We start from the raw sequence: 20,635 nt of genomic DNA, 5'->3' as shown, positions 1-20,635 counted from the left end.
ATTACATGTTTTATGAATTTTCCTTCAAAAAAAGTTTGAACAGAAAGTCTTCCCCCAGAATGAGTAATCTAAGTGCAAGACAGAAACTATCCTTTTTATGACCGAGCTTCCCAAGTCACAAAGCATTTCTCCTGACATATGCATCAGAAGTGAGTCCTAAGTTGTGAAGCCATAGCTGCCTGGGACCCCCCTCCAAAGGACCTCTTAAATAATCATTTGTAGGGCTTGGTCGGTACACTTGAATGTTTTTAAGCTCCCCAGATGTTTCTGAGACGCATCCTATATATAGAACCACCCCCTCCGTGCCTGATAATTTTGTATTATTATTATGGGCAGCTGACTCCAGCTGGACGGTCAGTGCCCTGGGGGCAGGGCCCCCACCTCCAGCTCCCTCATGACTGCCACTGTGACAGCACAATGTCGCCTACATGAGGCAGGAGCTCAGGAGCTTTCATTGGACAGAAGGATTCAGAGCAACTGCCACCTAGAATGTCCGCTGCCAAGGAGTTCACAGGGAGGTAAGGGGAGCACAGTTTGTGCCTGAGAGCTGGTCACCCTGGCCACTCTCACCAGCAGGCAGGAAGGTTGCTGGGCCCACTTGGTGGGCAGCCCCTGCTGCCAACTGGGGCACCTCAGCTCAGCCTAGAACGGAGGTGTCAGGAAATAACACTCTCCTCAAGCTTCCTCTCCCAGTTCTCAAACGTAGAGACCCAGCCTAGGGCCTAGAATTCACTGAGGCTTGGTGGCTGTCCAGCGGTCAGCATGGATCACCGAAGCCGACCTCGGGGCATAGGCCTGAGCCGAATCCCTGGGGCTCAGTCCCGAACCTCTCGGATCCCGTTCCCCTTCCACGTGGAACAGGAGGCCAGGGAAGGAGAAGAATGGGAACAACGAGAGCAACCTCGTCAGAGGACACCTGTCTACGGCCCCCCGGAAAGTGAAGAATTGTCAGACAATGTTAAGGGTAAGAACAAGCTTCTCCCCCCCTCCCCGCCTCAGAAAAGAGAGGTAGCTTCATATTTTCCTTCTCTGCCCACAAGAAAGAGGTGTCAGGAAACAAAAATCAGAGCATAAAATGGGCAGAACTGGGGTGAGAGATGAGTCTGAAAGGGCAGATTTCCTATTGCCTCAAAGGGCTGTCACAAGGACCAAGGATGTAATTTGTGAAAGCAACTGGAAGCTAAGACAGGCTGTTGGGAACATTAGGTGTCATATAGAAAATCAAGTGCTTACCATAGCAAATGCTCACAGAGTGCCAGGTGCCTTGGGAAACAAAGATGAATTACACATCGATTTCAACCCCAGGGAGCTGTCTAGTAGAAGAAAGACAAACTGTTAGGACGGCTTCTGCAGAATTCAGAAAAATGACAAGAGCTCAGGGGAAGATAGAAAGGATGGGGGCGGGGCATAAGGGCTGTCAGTGGCCGCTGTCCTTCTGGTGTGTGTTGTACCTCTCCCCCCAATTCTCACCTGCCATCCTAACAAATGGGTGAGTGAGGGGGTTAACTGCTGGGAGAAAGGATTCTCCGGGAACTTATCAAGTCTTAATTTTTTAAAAATTATACATACCTTTAGACAGTCTTAAGTCATCAAACTGACTTTACGGCTGGAAGAGTCCTTTCTCACTGGATGGGAATAAATGGTCTCCAGATAATGCTTTTCAGGTTAGACCTTTCTTCAAGTTTTCCCGGACGTAAAAGGGATCCAACGGGAGGGGGAGTCATCGCTGTTGACCCGCTCACTGCAAGGAAAAGGAGAGTAAATGTTAAAGGTATAAAATGCAATCCTTTCTAAGGCAGAATGGTTTGTTTCAGCTTTCGGTGGGTAGGAAGACTGGCTTGCGGAAGCGAGGCTTCCGGCAAGAGGTGGGCACCGAAGGGTGAGAGGATCTAAAACAGTGCTGAGTGCAAAGACCAATCACCAGCAAGGGCCGGAGGCCATCTCCAGCTAAGCTTTGTAGAAGAGATGGGCCTGCAAGGATGAGCAGCGTCTAAAACAATGCTGAGGGCGGACGGGACACGGTGCCACAAATTGGTCTTCCGGGGGTTAGGAACCACCTGGCCGCTGGGGTCTGGCCCCAGAGCGCAGGCGCAAATACCCGCGGGGTGAGGGAGGAGGTGAGGGCCTGAGGGAGCAAAAGAGGGGGTAGGGAGCCAGGGACCTTCAGCCCTATTCCCATCAAAGTCTTCCAAGGTATACAATGGGCTGGACTGGGGTAAGGGTTGAGGCTGGAAAAAATCAGGTTTCCTATCTGCTTCAAAGGGTTGTCACAAGGAGCAAGGACATAATATGTGAAAGCAACTGGAAGCTAAGACAGGCTGTTGGGAACATTAGGTGTCATTTAGAAAATCAAGTTCTTATGATAGCAAATGCTCACAGAGTGCCAGGTGCCTTGGGAAACAAAGATGAATTACGCAACGATTTCAACCCCAGGGAGCTGACAGTCTAATGGAGGAAACAGGATGACTTTTGCGGGATTCAGAAAGAAGACAAGAGCCCACAGGAAGCTAGAAGGGATCCTGGGGAGCTTAAGGGCTGCCGAAGACTCCTGTAATGTGATGGGGTAATTATCAGAAGATGGAACAACGCTGTGTTGGGAGAAAGTCTGGTTTTCTGGTAACTTATCAAGTTTTAAGTTAAAAAAAAAAAAACTTTGAGACAGGCTTAAGTCACCAAACTGTCTGCTCTTGCCTGCTTGAGAAGAGTAAATGGCTAGACCTTTCTTCTCCAAGTTTTCCAGGGACTTAAAAGGGCTGCAGCTTGAGCAAGTAGTCCTGGCACTTTTCACAAACATCGCTTCAAGGAAAAACCGAGTAACTGTGAGAAGTACAAAATTTAAGCCATTCAAAGGCAGATAGGTTAGTTTCACTTTGGGGTTGGTGTGCGGTGGTGAGGCTTTGTCGAAGAGATAGGCGTGGAAGGATATCTAAATCTGTACAGAGGGTTGGCGCGCTTCGACCCACTCGCGCGACGCCACTGGGCGGCTTCCGTTCGCAGAGTTCGGCTAAACTCCCCGGCCCTGGCCCGCCCACGGCGCAGGCGCAAACTCCGGCTGGGGGCGCGCAGGCGGGGCTGGAGTCCACGTGGCGGGGGGAGGGGGAGTGGGTGGAGCAGGGAATAAGGGGGGGCCGGGGCGGGGTGGGGGCGGAGCAAGTCTCGCGAGGCCGCGCCCCGGCTCACGCGGACTCCGGGCGCGCGGTTGTAGCTCCCTGACGGCGGGAGAAGTCGCGCTCGCGCCAAGGGACGTGTGTTTGCGCTCGCGTGGTCATGGAGGCGTCGCTGCAGCAGCCAGCCGCGACGACTCCGGCCTGTGGCCGGAGCCGAAGGCTGCTGCTGCTGCTGTCGCTGCTGTTCTTCTTGCTGCCAGCCGGAGCTCTGCGAGGCTGGGAGGCAGAAGAGAGGCCCCGAACCCGCGAAGAGGAGTGCCACTTCTACGCGGGTGGACAGGTGTACCCAGGGGAGGCGTCCCGGGTTTCGGTCGCCGACCACTCCCTGCACCTCAGCAAAGCCAAGAGTAGGTGGTGCCCCGCCAAGAGGGAGGGTGGGGGGTAGCAGAGGGAGGCGGGAGGTGGAGAGGGCCGGAGACACGTGCACCCTGGTAGTACCTGGGAGCCTGGCTTGGGCGGCACCCTCTGGGCGGCCTTAGGTCCCTGGGCGGGCCTGCCTGGGGGGCGGGGTAGGGGGGTGGAGAGGGGTTCCAGCTGTGAAGGGATGGGTTCCACGAATCAGATTTTGGAAAAAGTAGTGGTTACCCCAAAGCCGCAGATGAGGGAAAGAGGGTGGCCCTGGCCCAGAGTTTGTAGGCATCAGGATGTTGTGCAAACTGAAGCACTTCCTCAAACATTAAAAAAGTACCAGCAGCACATCGCGTCTGTTTTCAAGTACTATTTCAGGGAAGAATACATTGAAAAGTTGAATAATGGTTCACAGAAAGTTGAATTAAACAGAAAAGTGGCTAACCAAAATGCTCAGGAAGGCAAACCTTTCGTTTTCCTTTCTTTCTTTATTTTTTTTATTGCATCTTATAAAGACTATTAAAAGCCACCTTCCCCAAAACCTGTATAGTTAGTGGGTATTCTTTGTGTTTCTCAAAAAATGAAGAATTTGTTACAGGCTGTACTTGGGAGGCTCCTTGTAAGAAAATGGGGGGGAAAATGGTTGGAAGTAATGCATTTGGGTTGATGATAAACCTTGTGGCAAATTTGTGTCCTGCCAATTTGGCTTTCTGTTATTTGCATTTCTGTCCAGTGTACACAGCTAATGGCCACTTTCAGGAAGGACACGTCAGACTAGATACTGAGAAACTTGTGGCCTACTGCATCTGGATGTTAAGATTGGCCAAAAAGAAGTGGCCAGGGGCTAAAGGATAAAGATTATCTCTTGCTTGCTTTTAAGTAATCAGCTTTTCCTGTGATTATTTGGCATTCTGTGGATACATATTTGGTTCAGTTATAGCATGTTCCCTGCCTGTATTCAGTAACAAAAGTAATGCTTCACAATTATGAATCCTCAGTCTTAAATGGGATGTTGTTATAACTTAGGATGGAGTGGGAGCCATAAATGAGAAAAACTGTTTTGCCTCCTTACACATTTGCAGTTCTTTCCTACTGAAAGTTAACTGAAAGTTACTTTTAGATTTTTGTTTTTAAAGAGCCAGTCTTGCACTTTTAAAATCATAGTATTTCCAAGTCCTTTTGCTTTTACTTGGCTTGGGGAGATATTTTGAAATATGGCAGCCTGTTAAGTATTTACTGGCATCACATAAATTTCCCATAAGAAACGAATCCCATCCAAGTCTGCTCATGGAAGCAAAAAAATGGTAATAATAGATTTCCCTTTACCAGTAAACCTTTTCAGAGTTTAGATACCTGCTACATTTCTGTGTCATATGTAGGCTTATCTAGAATTAAAGATAGGAGGACTTTTATTCATAAAATGGAATATTATAGAACCATTAAATTTTAAATTTTAGTAACATGAAAAACTGTTAATGATTTACTTCCCCCCCCTTTTTCAATTTTAATTCCAGTGTAGTTAACATATAGTGTTATATTAGTTTCAGGTGTACAATACAGTCATTTGACAGTTCCATATATTACTCAGTTCTCATTACTGTTCCCTTTTTAAAAATGGGTGCAACATGATCCAAATTTATGTGTTTAAAAAAGAATGGAAGGAAAGACATCAAAATGTTAACAGTAGTTAAATTGATGGGGGGGCAGATATGGGAAGAAGGTATTTAAACATTCTTCTTTACTGCTCTGCATTTGCCAGAATCTCTGTTAACTCTGCTATTTATATTTGGGACAGTTGTTATTTTGTAACAGATGCAGGGGGTTGCTTTGGGAATTCCATTTATAGATCTTAATAAAGTAATTGCAGTCTGCCTTAAAAATTGATGAGTTTTTTTCTTTGAACAACACTTACAGTATTTGCAGATGACATGATACCATATATAGAAAACCCTAAAGACTCCATTAAAAAAACTATTAGAACACTGCAGTTCTTAAGTCAAAAACCCCAAATTTCCAAAATCACAATTTTCAGAAAAAAAATTATTTTTCGGATTTGGTTTTCCCTGTATGCTAAAATCATTAAGGAGTGTCATTTTAACAGATCATTACAATTATAACCTCACACTTGAGTAGCATTTTCAGTAATGTATATAAAACATATACAGTTAAGTTCCCTTCTGTCCAATTCTCCCTCATGGCCTTTACCTAACTAGATGAGGATATTTATATGAGGTAGCCTGCTGGCTCAAGATAAATAATCATGTGTTATATATTAGCTTCACAGAGAAATTCATCTTAAGTTTGTCTTCATTTTCAGAGTGATCAAAAATGCTAGCTATTGTAAGCCTCACTTTCTAGGAACCTTAGTCAAACTTGGAATCAAGTATTGACTTCAATGTATGTAATGATTCTGAAAGTTTAAGTGCCATGTGAACGTGTTAACAGAAGATCAAGGTACATTATTATGAAAGTGTGTTGGCTAGAATTACAGCATGCCCTTACAGGAGAGCAGCATGAACTATTCAATTTCCATCAGTCACTTGAAACCTGTTCAGAGCCCTCTGGGAAAATAATCCCATGGTCTGGGATTTTAAACTTCTCACCTGACATTTGCAGATTTCCTACTCCTTGAGTGTGGCAGCAGGTCTTCTGTGTGAATGTGAGAAACTGGACAAACATTTAAAAAATGAATACATCTAGAAGACTGCCATTAAAGAAGGAAAATCTAATTATTTGAACTGTAGGAAGTTGATTAACTTGGAGGGGCTATAATGAAGTATCCAGTAGGATTTAGTGCAGGGATGGAATGTAGGGGGTCTGTGAGCATGCATAGAAAAACAAAGTATTTTCACTAACCTACAACTGAAATTTAGAATTTCCTTTATGAACATCAGCAACAAATCGCGCTAGCTTCAGCAGTACTTGCTTGTGCCTGTTGCCAAGAGAATCACAAATATTTTTATGCCCCATAATTGCAGGTATCCTGCAACAAAATTTACACTCATCACTGTCTTGGACAGTTATTAGACCACTTCTAGATCTTGCAGTTTAAAGATTTTATTTATTTATTTATTTAAGCGGGAGAGGGGGGAATCGCACGCTCTCACGTGCTTGCCCAGAGAGCCAAGGGAGGGTCAGAGCGAGAGGGACAAGCCGACTCTGCGCTGAGGGCGCAGCATGAGTGGAGTGGGGGTGGGGGGGGGCAGAGATCATGACCTGAGCCGAAATCAATAGTCAACAGTCGGCTGCTCAACTCAGCAACCCAGGCGCCCCATAGATCTTGCAGTCTTAAAGTGTTAATAAAAGGGTATATGTATTACTATATCACCAGTTTGTTTTCTATTATTTTGATAATTACATTTCAATATACTCAGCTTCCTTTGTAAATCCATATATTTTGTTTTATGCATTCAATAACACTATCCATAGAAAAAGTCCATAAGCTTCACCAGACTGCTAAAGAGATCCAAAGGTTTAGAATCCTTAATTTTCAGTGATTTCCTAAAGATGTCTTTCTGTCATCCCACCAATTTTCTCAGTGTTGTAAAGCATCATGTATTTCTCTTTCTTAGTTTCCAAGCCAGCACCTTATTGGGAAGGAACAGCTGTGATAGATGGAGAATTCAAGGAGCTCAAGTTGACTGATTATCGTGGGAAATACCTGGTTTTTTTCTTCTACCCACTTGATTTGTAAGTAATACATGTACAGGTCCTAAAATGTCAGTCATTATCAATCATTATTCAAGAACATCAAGTACAAATTATTTTATTTAGCTCTTGGTTCTTAAAAGGCAAGCTGAGATGAATTTTTTCAAGAAGGTAACATCTACCATGTATTTCAGAACCAAAACCCATTGGTTTTTTTTTATCCTTAAATCTACATAATTATGTTATAATATAATCATCAAAGAAAGGAAAGCTACAATTATAGTAAGCTATACCTACTAAGGCAAGAAAATGGATATTTTAGAAAGCATTTAATAGCAAGACTTATGCCACAAATCTGTTTAATGTATCTCTTTTAACTAGAAAATTAACCCTCTACAATGATGATGCCACTTAACTATGGTTTTATCATTTTTATTCTTTGCTGCATCTCTTGCTTTCCTGTGGTTTGAACATTTTCCTGAAAATACTGCATATGCTTAAGAAATAATGCCTATTAATATAAATTATGGTTATTGGGGGAATTTTCTCTTTAACTCTGATGGTAAGCACTTTAGATAAAAAGTTGACTCAAATAAATACTTTTGCAGCTTCATTCTTATCAAGGATATAGTTTTATCTGGAGTGTTTTTCAAATTCCACAAAAGTGAAAAGGAGACTTATCCTGACTTTTATCTTTTTTCTATTTGAATATGTTTTTTGGTTATAAAAAAGAGAACTTCTATTTTGCCACTGTATATTAAGGTCTTTTTTCCATTAGGACTAACCTAGAACTGTGTAAATAAAACCTTAAACTTGCAGGGAGAATATACTTAAGCTCATCTCTATAGATTGTCTCTAGGCCAGAGGTCAGCAAATTTTTCTGTACAGGGCCACATAGTAAATATTTTTCGCCTTGAAATCTCTATTGCAACTACTCAACTTTGCCATCGTAGCATAGAAACAGCCATAGACTATACACGAATGAATACTGTTTTCTATTGAAAGTTTATTTACAAAAAATAAGGTAGGCTGGATTTGACCTGTGGACTGAAGTTTGCTGACCCCTACTCTAATCTAAATAGGAAAAATTCTCAGAAAAATTAGTTCACTGAGACTAAACCAAGTCATAAATGTGGATAATACATAATCTTTTAAATTAGTATGAACTTCCTTCTTTCTAATCAACTTGTACTGTGGCCTGACTAGCTAAAATGTATGATATAACTTATTTTCTAATAGAAACTAGAAGTCCAGTTTTTTTAAAAGATTTTATTTATTTATTTGACACAGAGAGAGACAGCGAGAGAGGGAACACAAGCAGGGGGAGCGGGAGAGGGAGAAGCAGGCTTCCCGCCGAGCAGAGAGCCCAAAGCGGGGTTCGAACCCAGGACCCTGGGATCATGACCTGAGCCAAAGGCAGACACTTAACGACTGAGCCACCCAGGTGCCCCCAGAAGTACAAATTTTAATATATAAAAATGATAGGCCTTCTAAATTCATGTTGTTACAAAACCAAAAAGTTAACACATCTGTCAAGTAAATAGGACGCTAAACATGAGTTTTGAAATTAGTCTAATATAGCAGACAAATATCCTGTTTCTCCCAGTGTTACTTAAAACTCCGTAATGAATAAGACATATCTAAAGCATGATGTCACCAGTGGCCTCCTAGGGCAAGAAGCTAAGATCGCTTCTTTCTGTTTCCATGTGATGCCAGATTAGGCCTGGTTAGAAAGGAAGAATTCTGAGACATTTGTCACGGTCTGCAAGTGTGAAAGTCAAAAACATAACCCTTTAGTTTTTTGCCAGAACTTTTTCTCTGTCTTCACTAAGAAGTTGAATAAATGTATCTCTAGGTAGCATTTGTTGGAATAATAGGAAGGCAGGCAGGGGCTGACCATTCCTACCTTTGGGAAAGTATTAAAAATACATATCATAGCCCAGGTTTCCAGGGATATAATCTAGATTAGAACTGTCTGCCTGCATGCGGCAGTCCTACATTTGAACAACCGAAATCTCTGAAAAGCCTGTATTGGGCTTCAGTAGGAATTTGTCCCCTCAGTCTGTGTTCTTCTGACTTTCTTGACCATGACCTGAACACAGTACAAAATCCATTTTTCATTGCCACCCAATACATTTACATATACATACAGGGTAACATTCAGTCTATAAGCACCAGTACAGCCGTGCTCATTAAGATCCTGAAACACTTCCATACCAAATGGTAAATAGCCACTTTCCCAACCTCCTCCCCAAGTTGCCCCTCCCATCTGGTCCCTTTCAGAAACCTCCAGAGCTAAAGCCAACTTTGAGTTAAGGTTGTTCAGTATTTTTAGTATCAATCCTGAACACACACACACACACACACAGATATGTATGTGTATGTACATATATGTTTCATGACTTACCCTTCCTGTATATAAAGTATTCTCATATTTTCTATTCCACTTGTTTAAAATGTTAGTTAGAACTCCATAAACTGGCTTAAGGAGTCCCTACCATGGTTCAGAAAATACTACCCTAAGGTAATCTCTAAACGTGCCTTTCTGACAGGACTGGGAGACAAGGTAGAAGAGAACCTTTCAAGAAAGGGAGGGGGGACGCCTGGGTGGCTCAGTCGGTTGGGCGTCTGCCTTCGGCTCGGGTCATGATCCCGGAGTCCTGGCATCGAGTCCCGCATCGGGCTCCTTGCTCAGCGGGGAGCCTGCTTCACCCTCTGCTGCTCTTCCTGCTTGTGCTCTCTCTCACTATGTCAAATAAATAAATAAAATCTTTAAAAAAAAAAGGGAGGGGGATGGAAGAGCATTTTCTCATCTCTGAAATAAAGATCAGTGCATCTAGCTCATAGAAGTGGAATGATGGAAAATTTGTATAGATCCTTTGAAAGCTGTAAAGCACTATATAAATATAAAGCATTGTCAAATAAAAGCTAATGAAATAGGACGAGGTGCTGCCGTAATGGAGAAGGGAACATTGGTTGACCACGGATCCATTAAGTTATAAAAATAACATTTATTGAGATGTAACTGGGAACTCTGTAATATATATTTTTTAATTAAATGATATTTGATCAAATAATCTTCTAGACACCTGCATTGTGACAATGTTCATATATAAAATTGTTCTTAATATGCATTTTTATATATTAAAGGTGTTTGTAAAAACTAAGTCATTTGAAACTTAAAGTGTATGCATATTTTGAGAATACTGAAATTTTTTTTAACTTTCAGCACTTTCGTGTGTCCAACTGAAATCATCGCCTTTGGTGATAGGATTGAAGAATTTAGATCTATAAACACTGAAGTGGTAGCATGCTCTGTCGATTCACAGTTTACCCACTTGGCCTGGTCAGTATCTTACACTTAGTTTTGTAGGGAAAAAAAAATGAATTTACTTTTCAGTTATAGGTAGACAACTCTCATTGTGATAGGAATATAGGGGTTTTTTTTTTAATTTTATTTTAATTATGCTTCACACCCAATGTGGGGCTTGAACTCATGACCCTGAGATTAAGACTTACACACTCTACCAACTGAGCCAGCCCAGCACCCTGGAATATAGTTATCAAACAGTTTGGGAATAGATATATTTGAGAGCTACCAGTTCAATGAAGTTATGGTAAAAATGCTTAAGGATTTTGTAGGACATTTCCAAATTGGGGAAAAAAGCTCAGTGCAAAAGACATAATATCCATAGTAAACACCATAATATCCATAGTAAACACCACTGAGTTGTATGATTCTTTTATTATGATAAATTGGGTAGCCTTAATCTGGAGGGAAAAAATTCTTTAAAATTCCATTTCTCTGTTACATAGTTGTCTAGTATTAAGTCAAACTCAAAATAGCTTTTGTAATTATTTTTCAAGAAGCATTGATTTTCTTAATTTTTAAATGTTTTTTTAACTCATTAAATGTGAAAAGATGTTTCACCTGATTAATTGCCAAGAACTGCAAATTAAAATGACAAGAGATGCCATTTTTTCCCCTGTCTGATTGGCTAAGATTTCAAATATTGAAAAATTTCATCCAGTGATGACAAAGGTGTGAAGAAATGGTCCTCTCACACATACAGTTGGTTGAGCATTTCTGGAGAGCAGTTAGGCAGTATGTTTCAGAATCTGAAATGTGTGTGTTGATGTAAATTTTTCATGTCCACAATTCTGTGTGCAAGATTTTATGTACAATAAAGATGGTTCACAATTATCTTAGTTTTAGAAGTTAATATTCATTTCATTAAAGTAAATTCAAAACAACTTTTTATCCATTTACAATTATATAGAGACATATATATACAACTAAAATTTTAACTGGTGAAGAGCTACAATTTAATTTATATTCTCTTAAGTAATTAATTCTTTCAAGTATTTTTAAATGCAGTTATATATTTATTTGATTTCCTTTAAGTGTCTCAATTTTCAGATAAAACTTCCAAGAACTTAAGTAATTCTTGCAAATCTAATAGACAAATATGGCACGCCTTAAGTTCTTTAAAAAATGTTTCTTTACTATATTTATAAACAATAAAATTTCACATTATACATTTTAAATTGGAATCACAAAGTGAAAACAATGGGTTTAATTTGCGTCGTCACTTCTATAGTAATTCTAAATCTTTGTAGGATTACAACATAAATCCACTAAGGAAAAAGTTATATCCTCCCAAATAATTTGGGATTGGCTTCTCAAGGAATCTGAGGGGGATGCATTCTGAGCTGGATAGGTTTCATATCAACCAGAGATTTCTACTTGGATGTCAGAACTGGGGCTGCAGACATCTGGAGCAGTATTTCCCTGTTTGCTAGCTGCTCTGTCAGTCCCCTCCCACTGGGACACTGACATTCCCTGGTCTCAAGTAAAAGAATGCTTGTATCTGAAGACTGATGTGTCTGAGATTATAATTAACTTCCTTCCCTGCTTCAAATGGACTTTGCATTCCTTTGTCTCAGAATATTAAAATATCCAGTTGTATTCTGTCTCTCAAGGCTTTGTCTTGTGATCACAATTCTAAGGTTATGGTTATGACAGTGCATATCCTTTGATCCATCAATTCCTCTTCTAGGAATTAATCAAATAAATGTGCAAAGTTGAGAATACATAGATGTTTCCAGCAGTGTTGATAAAAGCAAAAGAAAAATGGAAATAGTTTAAATGTCTAGCAATAGAGATTGGTAAAATACAGTATGTCAATACTTTAAAAATGTGATACGTATCTCCATATTTATTGTTTAAAGGAAATGAATATATTAGGTCTGGCGTAAAGGCAAAAAATAGAGTGTGTATTAGCCTGTTTTTAGAGAGAGAATGTGTGTGTTGTGTGTTCATTCATATGTGTGTGATGGAGACAAACAGTGCTGTTTGAATACATTTACTTCGCTCTGAGTGGTAAATGTTTTGTGTGTTATAGGATTAATACCCCTCGCAGACAAGGAGGACTCGGGCCAATAAGGATTCCACTTCTTTCAGATCTGACCCATCAAATCTCAAAGGACTATGGCGTATATCTGGAGGACTCAGGCCATACCCTTAGGTACCTTTCAGTGGTTTTATATTATGACAGATCCAAATATATTTGTAATCATCCCTGAAATGGAGTTAGAAGATACAAGGTTTGATCAAGAAGATTTATTTGCTCTATTTGCAAAAATGTTGTAGATACTGTTTAAAATAATTGGTAAGTGCCCTACTTAAATTATGTGAGTATCATAGTCTGTTAAAGCTTGAAGATTATTTGGAGGTCTTTGACCAACCCTGTCATTTTACAGATAAACAGATTCATAGAATTCCATGAATTTAGCCAAAGTTATATAATCAGTTAATGGTAGAGCCCACACTTGAACCCAGGTACCCAGACTCCTTGCCTATTTCTTTCTCCTCTTTTCTAAAATGACTCCAGTAATGGTTTTTCCAAATGCAAGTATCCTAGTATTTAGCAAACTTGTGCCTTAGGGAGTGGGACAAATTAAGGAAGTGCCACTAGAAGTCTTTGGTAAAAGGACAACTTTAGCTTAAAAGAGTTGTAATTTTATTATAATTATATTGTCAATTTGCTTTACTGTGCTAGTAGTTTTTTTAAAATGTTTTATGTGAAGGTGCCAGTATTTTATAATCCTATGTTTTTTAATAACAGCTTTATTGAGATATAATTCACATACAACTCACCCATTTAAAGCATACAACTCAGTGGTTTCTAGTATAGCCAGAGAATTGTGCAACCATCACCACAATCAATTTTAGAACATTTTCATTACTCTAAAAAGAAACCCCATACCCATTAGCAGTTACTCTCCCTTTCCCCCAATCCCCCTCCCCTGGCCCTGGACAACCACTTACCTACTTTATGTCTCTCTGGTTGCCTATTGTGGACATTTCATGTAAATGGAATCCTACAATATATACTTTTTTTATGACGAGCCTCTTTCACTTAGCATATGTTTTCAAGGTTCATTCATATTGTATCATGTGTCACTACCAATAGTTTCTTTTTTTGTACTTGCCGAGTCTTTAATGTTTTCTCCTTTCATAGAGTTTATGACTAAGTTAATTCCCAAAAAGTAAATATGCCACTATAAAGACTGAAGCTATTAAGCTATTTTAAAGTTTGGAATTATTTGAACATTAACCAGGTAACCCCAAGATCATGACCTGAGCTGAAATCAAGAGTTACCTGCTTACCCGACTGAGCCACCCAGGCACCCAAGGCATATTTGTTTTTGTGTGCTGTGTGTTGGTATGATGTATGTTACCAAAAAGTAAGTTCAAAATTTCACATTAGACTCACTCCAGAACAAACTTCATCACCAATGACAACCGTTTTCTACTGTAAAAGTAGCTACATAAAAGAACACCCATATGAATAATAATTAAAAGTTTTACCCGAGTTTAGCCAAGTTGACCTAGTCAAAGGGGAGTGAGCTGTAGTTGGTTCAGACATCATGGTGCTCATTAAAAATATATATTGTGGGGCACCTGGGTGGCTCAGTCATCAAGCGTCTGCCTTCGGCTCAGGTCATGATCGCAGGGTTCTGGGATCGAAGTTGGGCTCCCTGCTCAGCGGAGAGCCTGCTTCTCCCTCTCCCACTCCCTCTGCTTGTGTTCCCTCTCTCACTGTGTCTCTCTCTCTCTGTGAAAATAAATAAATAAAATCTTTAAAACATATATATATATATATATATAGTAAGATAAGCAGGAACATTTTAGTAATGTTTAATATGATTATAAAACAAAATTTCATGTAATAAGTAATTCCATGTATTTCTATCAAAAATAAATTTCATTATTATTTATAATACTTGTATGCAAGCAATTAGCCCTAGTACCTGAGATCTTTTTCTAAACCAAATATTGGGTTGAAATCCATATTGACTGAAATAAAGACAGTAAAGTCCTTTAGAGATTTTTGTTTTTCTCTGGTCTGCTTTAACTCTTGCAATGCCACTCCATCTCAACAGCAGGTCTTTTAGGTGAAACTACTCCGTTATTCCCTAGGCCAAAAAAGTGAATCACATACACAGATTTAGAGGGAAAGGTAACTTTGCTTGTATTGGGACTTTGTCTTTTCCACCTCTGAAAAAGGAAATACAAAGGTGTTCTAAACAGTCAGTGATAAGAAAGATGGATCACTCTTTCACCCAGAGGAAGACTTTGCTGTGTAGATGCATCATTTCATTAACAGTGCAGTAAAATCCCAAACCTAGTACTCGTGAAGATTTAAATGGAAGTACAAGAGTACATTGCATAGAAAAAAACAAATTTTTTAAAGCTACCATTTGACAGTGATAATCCCAAATTATACAGCAGGTAAGCTTGGGTATGGGGACAGGGGTGTATTTGTGCGCACGCGCATGTGTATGTGTGTGTGTGTGTACACCAGTCAAGCAGGTAGGTAGTGTGTTGTTGGTTGTGTAGGACATCCTTCCATGTGGACGGCATAGGGATCAGATTAACTAATGTTTGTCTTAATTGAGATGAAATGACCTCACCTGTACCACTCTTGTGTTTTACAGGGGTCTCTTCATTATTGATGACAAAGGAGTCCTAAGGCAGATTACTCTGAATGACCTTCCTGTCGGTAGATCAGTGGATGAGACACTGCGTTTGGTTCAAGCATTCCAGTACACTGACAAACATGGAGAAGGTACCCTTTCCTTTTAAGCATCTTAGCCTTTTGATTTTTTCATTTGAGAGATGATAGCATGATTAATTTGGTTTCTTAGTCAAAAAGTAATTTGGATGGTTCCAAAGTCCTCTGATTATTTTCAAATTATTACCTGATCTTCTTAGCAGATCCAATTATTACTTAAAGTGCTTTTAACAAAATATCACTAATATATCCTACTTACGGAACAAGATGCAAAAATATTCATTATTTGCACAGTCCACAGAGAAAAGTTTCTGCTACTGTAATTTTTCAAATTATGTTTGTGTAAACTTAAAACATGCCAGTCTGGCAATATTTAGTGATGCAGGTTTATTTGCATGTGTACATTATTTGACTTAGCTTTTTCCCTCACAGCTGTCCGGTATCACACTGGTAATCTATCAGTTCATCCTTTTACTCCAAGTTTTTGCAGTAGCTAAATGGAAGAGGTCAGATTTTGCTAAAACAGAACATACATTATATATTCCTTTCAAAAGTGTAACTCAGTGCCTGAGTAAGGGTGCATTCTAAATAAAGGGGAAATGCCACTTTCCTAGTAATTTGGCATACTGTGGCATCAGTACACAGTACTGCAGAAAACAGAAGATAAGCTAATACTGGAAGTTTTTGTAAATTCAGAGAAGTTTTTGCCATGCCCCGACCTGTCAGTACACCAGATTCCCAAACCTTCCAACTTTATTAGGGGAACACTCAACTTGGTTTCTTATGTTGTAAGTGTAACTAGACATAATTGGCAAAAATGGACATAGATTAGCTGCTTGCTGATAAACTCCATGACTGGAATTCTTGGTGCAAGCGGGCAGGCGAACAGTAGTCAAGTGTTTGGTGGCCTAGAAATGTTCTCATTGTTATAGGCTCTTTTCAGTTTCATTTTGGAAAAAGAAAAACCAAGAGTTGCTGAAGACAACTGAAATCTGTTCTTAAACTGTCTTTTTGCCCATTTTTGTTCATTTCAGTCTGTCCTGCTGGTTGGAAACCTGGTAGTGAAACAGTAAGTCAAACTGATTTTTAAAATGTCAACCTTAGAATAATCTTTCTTTGTAATAGAACTATCTTGATTTTGTAAATGAAGCAAACATTACTAGACAGAAATCATAAGAGTACAGGCATTCTTTGGACCGTAGAGAGAGTAGCTGAAACTGGAGAAAGCAGAATATGAGACTTAATGCTGTGAATTTTAAAGCCAAGCATCCAGAGAAATATACCATCAAAAAAAAAAAAAAAAAAAAAAAAAAACCCAAAGGGAACAGTAGAGGTCTGAGAGAATAAAGTCAAAGGTCTTAGGGATCATGTATGGCATTTCTTCCTATATTATGGGCCAAGAAAATAGTCACAAGCAAAACCTTTCTGTATATAGTAAACTTTTAAGAAAATCTGGCTTAATTAACATTGCAGCTAATGATTCTCTCCTTATCAGTTGAAGGAAGATTGAAACAGGTTTATCTTTTCATTTAGGGAGGCTGTATAATTTATAGGCAATCCCTGAAGTAGTCTCTGGCCAAAATACAATTTGGAAACTCGCTTGAACCTTTTTTAAATAACATGTTTATCTTCTAAAAATCAACACTTCTATACAAACTGTAGTTAGGAAATTGACAAATACTAGAGCATCAGAGGAAGAAATCATTATCTTAGGATAAAAGAAAAATACAGATTCCTAAGACTTTCTTCTTTAGCAAATCAACAAAAAGTACCATTAATCATAGACAATGAGAGGTAGAAAGTCACTCTGTAACCTAACTCGGATTGGGGATTGGGTAAAGTAACATTTCACTGATTTTGAACCAGTTTTTGACGAGTTTGCAAAACAGCTTTGCCTTTGTGGGTCAAAGTTAAGTTTACAGTACAAATTTATTTACCTCTACATATATCTGATGGATCTCCAAGATAAATATGAAGGTAGGTGTTAAAGGTACTTTGAGCACTAGGTACTTTAAATCATACATGAGGCATTAGGTTAGCTTACAATTATTGACTGAGGCTTCCAGATAGAAATAGGAATCAGAAGCTGCAGAGGCATCGCCTGAGAAGCCTTAGAAGGCATTTCTGGATGGGTCTTCAAAGTAGGGGGCATGTTCTGCAGGAGCTGTAGCAAAACCAGCAGTGAGTGATGAATAACCTCACCATCGATCACATGCTTGTATTGAGAGATCAGCAAGAGCTTGCAAGAGGTACAAATTAACTACACAGGGTATTAGGGGATGAGTGTTTTACATTTCAGAAAAGATGTTGACTATCCACTTGACTAATTTTTGGAGGGGCCACAAACCCCTTTGAGAATCTGATGAAAACCATGAATTCTCCCACCAAAAACATTCACATATGTATACTGTGTTTGGGCATTCCTTTTCTTGTTGTCAGCTTTACTGAGGTATAAGTAGATAAACAGAATTGTAGATATTTAAACTATACCATGTGACGATTTGATATATGTATACATTGTGAAATGATCACAATCTGATTAACAAATCCATCACCTCATATGGTTACATTCTTTTGTGTGTGTGGAGAACACTTAAGATCTACTCTCTAAGCAAATTCCAAGTACCCAAAACAGTATTGTTAACTATAGTCACCATGCTGTACATGACATCCTCAGAACTCACCCGTCTTAAAACTAAAGGCTTGTACCCTTTGACTGACATCTCCCCATTTCTCCCACCCCCAGTCCCTGACAACCACAATTCTTCTCTGTTTCTATGGGCCTTCCTTCAACAGACATTTCTTGACCACCTGCTATATGGCAACTATTCAAACTATTATGATAGGCAGATGGTACTTATTAGTGAGTACCACAGGCCGAGGTCCCTACTCTCGGGGTTACATTCTAATTCTATCTTCCCCCTTCCCTAAATTCTACTCATCTTTCAAGACTAACTTAAATGCCACCTCCACTCTGAGGCCTTCCTTGATGCCATCTCAGCCTCCATTCAGACACAGCCTGCGTTATACATGATCATCCTGTGCATTGCGTCAAAAACTTGTGTACACACACATCTTCCCCACATGCTTGGACAAGTCTCAAAGACAGGGACTTGAGTGGAGTTATCCTCGTACCCCTCACTGCCCAGCACACTGCTGGCACACAGTGCCATATTATTCCATAAGTATTTGCAAATTGAATTTCAATGCAGAGAGATTATAAATTGGCAAAGACAGAATACTTCTTGAAGTGATACCTGAAAAATTATGTAATATTTATTATAGGCTGATGAAAAATTCTGAAGAAAATGAATATAGAACTATTGTAAACTGATTACAGTGGGTTACTTTTTATATATAGGGCCAGATGTACTTTACCTATAACTATCACATAATATAGTTAATAGGAGGTCAAATCATATAGGAAGTGTCAAAAAAAATATAATAGGGTTCTAAGGCTGTGATCCTGTTAAGGAGGGAGCATTTTTTTTCTTTCAGAATGTTTGTTCGTTCACTAAATAGTTATTGAACATACTGCTTCATATATTTGAGTAGTTTTTTACTCTGCAGTTTGAGATTAAAAGGTTGCATTCTGGACCTCCAAAAAGTCCATTTAATGGATAAAGAAGATGTAGTATTTATACAGCGGACTAGGGCTCAGCCATAGAAAGAGTGAAATCTTGCCATCTGCGGCAACATGGGTAGCCCCAGAGGGTATCATGCTAAGTGAGAGAAGTCAGAGAAAGACAAATACCATGTGATTCCATATATATATATCTCCTTAAAAAAACAAGACAAAACGGAAACGGAGTCATAGATACAGAGAACTGATGGGGGGAGGGGGATAGACAAAATACGTGAAGGGATTTAAGTGGTACAGTCTTCCAGTTATAAAATGAATTAAGTCATGGGGGTGAAGAGTACAGCACAGGGAAAATAGTCAAGAATACTGTAACAACTTGGTATGGTGACAGATGCTGACTGGACTTATTGTGGTGACATTTTATAATGTATATAAATACTGAATCACTATCATATATACCTGAAACTAACATAATATTGTATGTCAATTATTTTTAAATAAATAAATAAAAATTTAAAAATCCACTTGAACACACTGCCGCCTCTCAGGTTATTTTGGCATACCAACATTTCATCAGCAGATAACTTTAAAAATACATTAACATCTGTAGCCACGCTCTCTTAATGTGTTCAACTTAATTAGATCAAACCTGAAGATGTCATGAAAGCCTGGTGGCCAAGAGAAGAGCTGTAAGTAAATTTTGGGATGCTTGAATACAGATGTTAATTTATTAACAAATTTGCCTTTTGGGATAGGTGAGATTAGTAGGTAGGACAAATCCAGTCTTCCTATATATAATTTGGGACACAAAAATCATCTTTATCTTCTTTAGTCAAGAGATGAGCAACTGATATCAGACTACTACCAATGTACTTTGGCTTTTAAAATAAATAATTTGCAAACATCAATTTGAAGAGATATGTGTACCCCTATGTTCAGTGCAGCATTATTTATTATAGCCAAGATATGAAAGCAACCCAAGTGTCCATCAAGAGATGAATAGATAAAGAAAATGTGGTGTATATACCCGATGCAATACTACTCGGCTTAAAAATGGTCTTTTGCCATTTGCAACAACATGGATGGTCCTAGTGGGTACTATGCTAAGTGAAATAAGTCAGACAGGGACAAATACTATATGATTTTACTTATATGTGGACTCTAAAAAACAAAACAAATGAACAAAACCAAACAGTATTAAATATAAAAAACAAACTGGTGGTTGCCAGAGGGGAGGTGGGTTGGGAAAGGGCAAAACAGATGAAGGGGATTAAGAGGTACAAACTTCCAGTTATCCAATCAATTACAGAGATGAAAAGTATGACGTAAGGAATATAGTCGATATTGTAATAACTTTGTATGATGACAGATGAGAACTAGACCTGTTATGGGAGTCATTTCATAATGTATAAAAATATCAAATCACTATGATGTATACCTGAAACTAATAAGATATTGTATGTCAATTATACTTTAATAAAAATTAACATTTTTAAAAAATGAATAATTTGTTTTTTTAACAGATAATTCCAGATCCAGCTGGAAAACTGAAGTATTTCGATAAACTCAACTAAAAAATACTTCCTCAGGTTTCAATGCTTGAAAGTTCTCAATAAAGTTCACCGTTTTAGTACCATATTGTGTTACAGTGGTTATTTTTTGAAGAATATAGAACTCCCTAAGGTATTTAGTGTTCAAGTTAAATACTGATGCCAAAAGATAAGCAGTTACTCTCTATCTTCCCAAAGCAAGAAATGTCAGATTGAATCAAACTGGTAACAAGAGTAACTAATATTTATATAATACAT

The 20,635-nt window shown here is 39.1% G+C and overlaps 1 protein-coding gene across 2 annotated transcripts; it reads left to right on the top strand.

Moving 5' to 3' along the window:
* Positions 1-3,158: 3,158 nt before the first annotated feature.
* Positions 3,159-20,463, top strand: PRDX4 (peroxiredoxin 4). Of its 2 annotated transcripts, XM_028122630.2 has the most exons (7): positions 3,161-3,514; positions 7,088-7,205; positions 10,393-10,509; positions 12,569-12,691; positions 15,168-15,298; positions 16,279-16,313; positions 20,351-20,463. In XM_028122630.2, the coding sequence occupies exons 1-7, from the start codon at positions 3,268-3,270 to the stop codon at positions 20,399-20,401; spliced, it is 822 nt and encodes a 273-aa protein (XP_027978431.1). In that variant the 5' UTR covers positions 3,161-3,267; the 3' UTR covers positions 20,402-20,463. The 2 variants fall into 2 exon arrangements, with proteins under 2 accessions (XP_027978432.1, XP_027978431.1); XM_028122631.2 differs by lacking the exon at positions 10,393-10,509 and having other exon boundaries at positions 3,159-3,514.
* The last annotated feature ends 172 nt before the right edge of the window (positions 20,464-20,635 follow it).

The sequence above is a fragment of the Eumetopias jubatus genome, unplaced genomic scaffold (genome assembly GCF_037043125.1).
Source record: "Eumetopias jubatus isolate StellerSeaLion01/CBP00866 unplaced genomic scaffold, mEumJub1_p1.0 scaffold_11, whole genome shotgun sequence".
NCBI lineage: Eukaryota > Metazoa > Chordata > Mammalia > Carnivora > Otariidae > Eumetopias > Eumetopias jubatus.
Note: the sequence above shows the minus strand (reverse complement) of the source record. Positions and strands in the feature narration are given on the sequence as shown.

Bases quoted from the DNA above. Each gene is read 5' to 3' on its own strand.
- PRDX4 (XM_028122630.2), top strand. From the start codon at position 3,268: ATGGAGGCGTCGCTGCAGCAGCCAGCCGCGACGACTCCGGCCTGTGGC. The intron at 15,299-16,278 runs GTACCCTTTCCT...TGTTCATTTCAG, and splicing joins CACTGACAAACATGGAGAAG to TCTGTCCTGCTGGTTGGAAA. The intron at 16,314-20,350 runs GTAAGTCAAACT...TTTTTTTAACAG, and splicing joins GGAAACCTGGTAGTGAAACA to ATAATTCCAGATCCAGCTGG.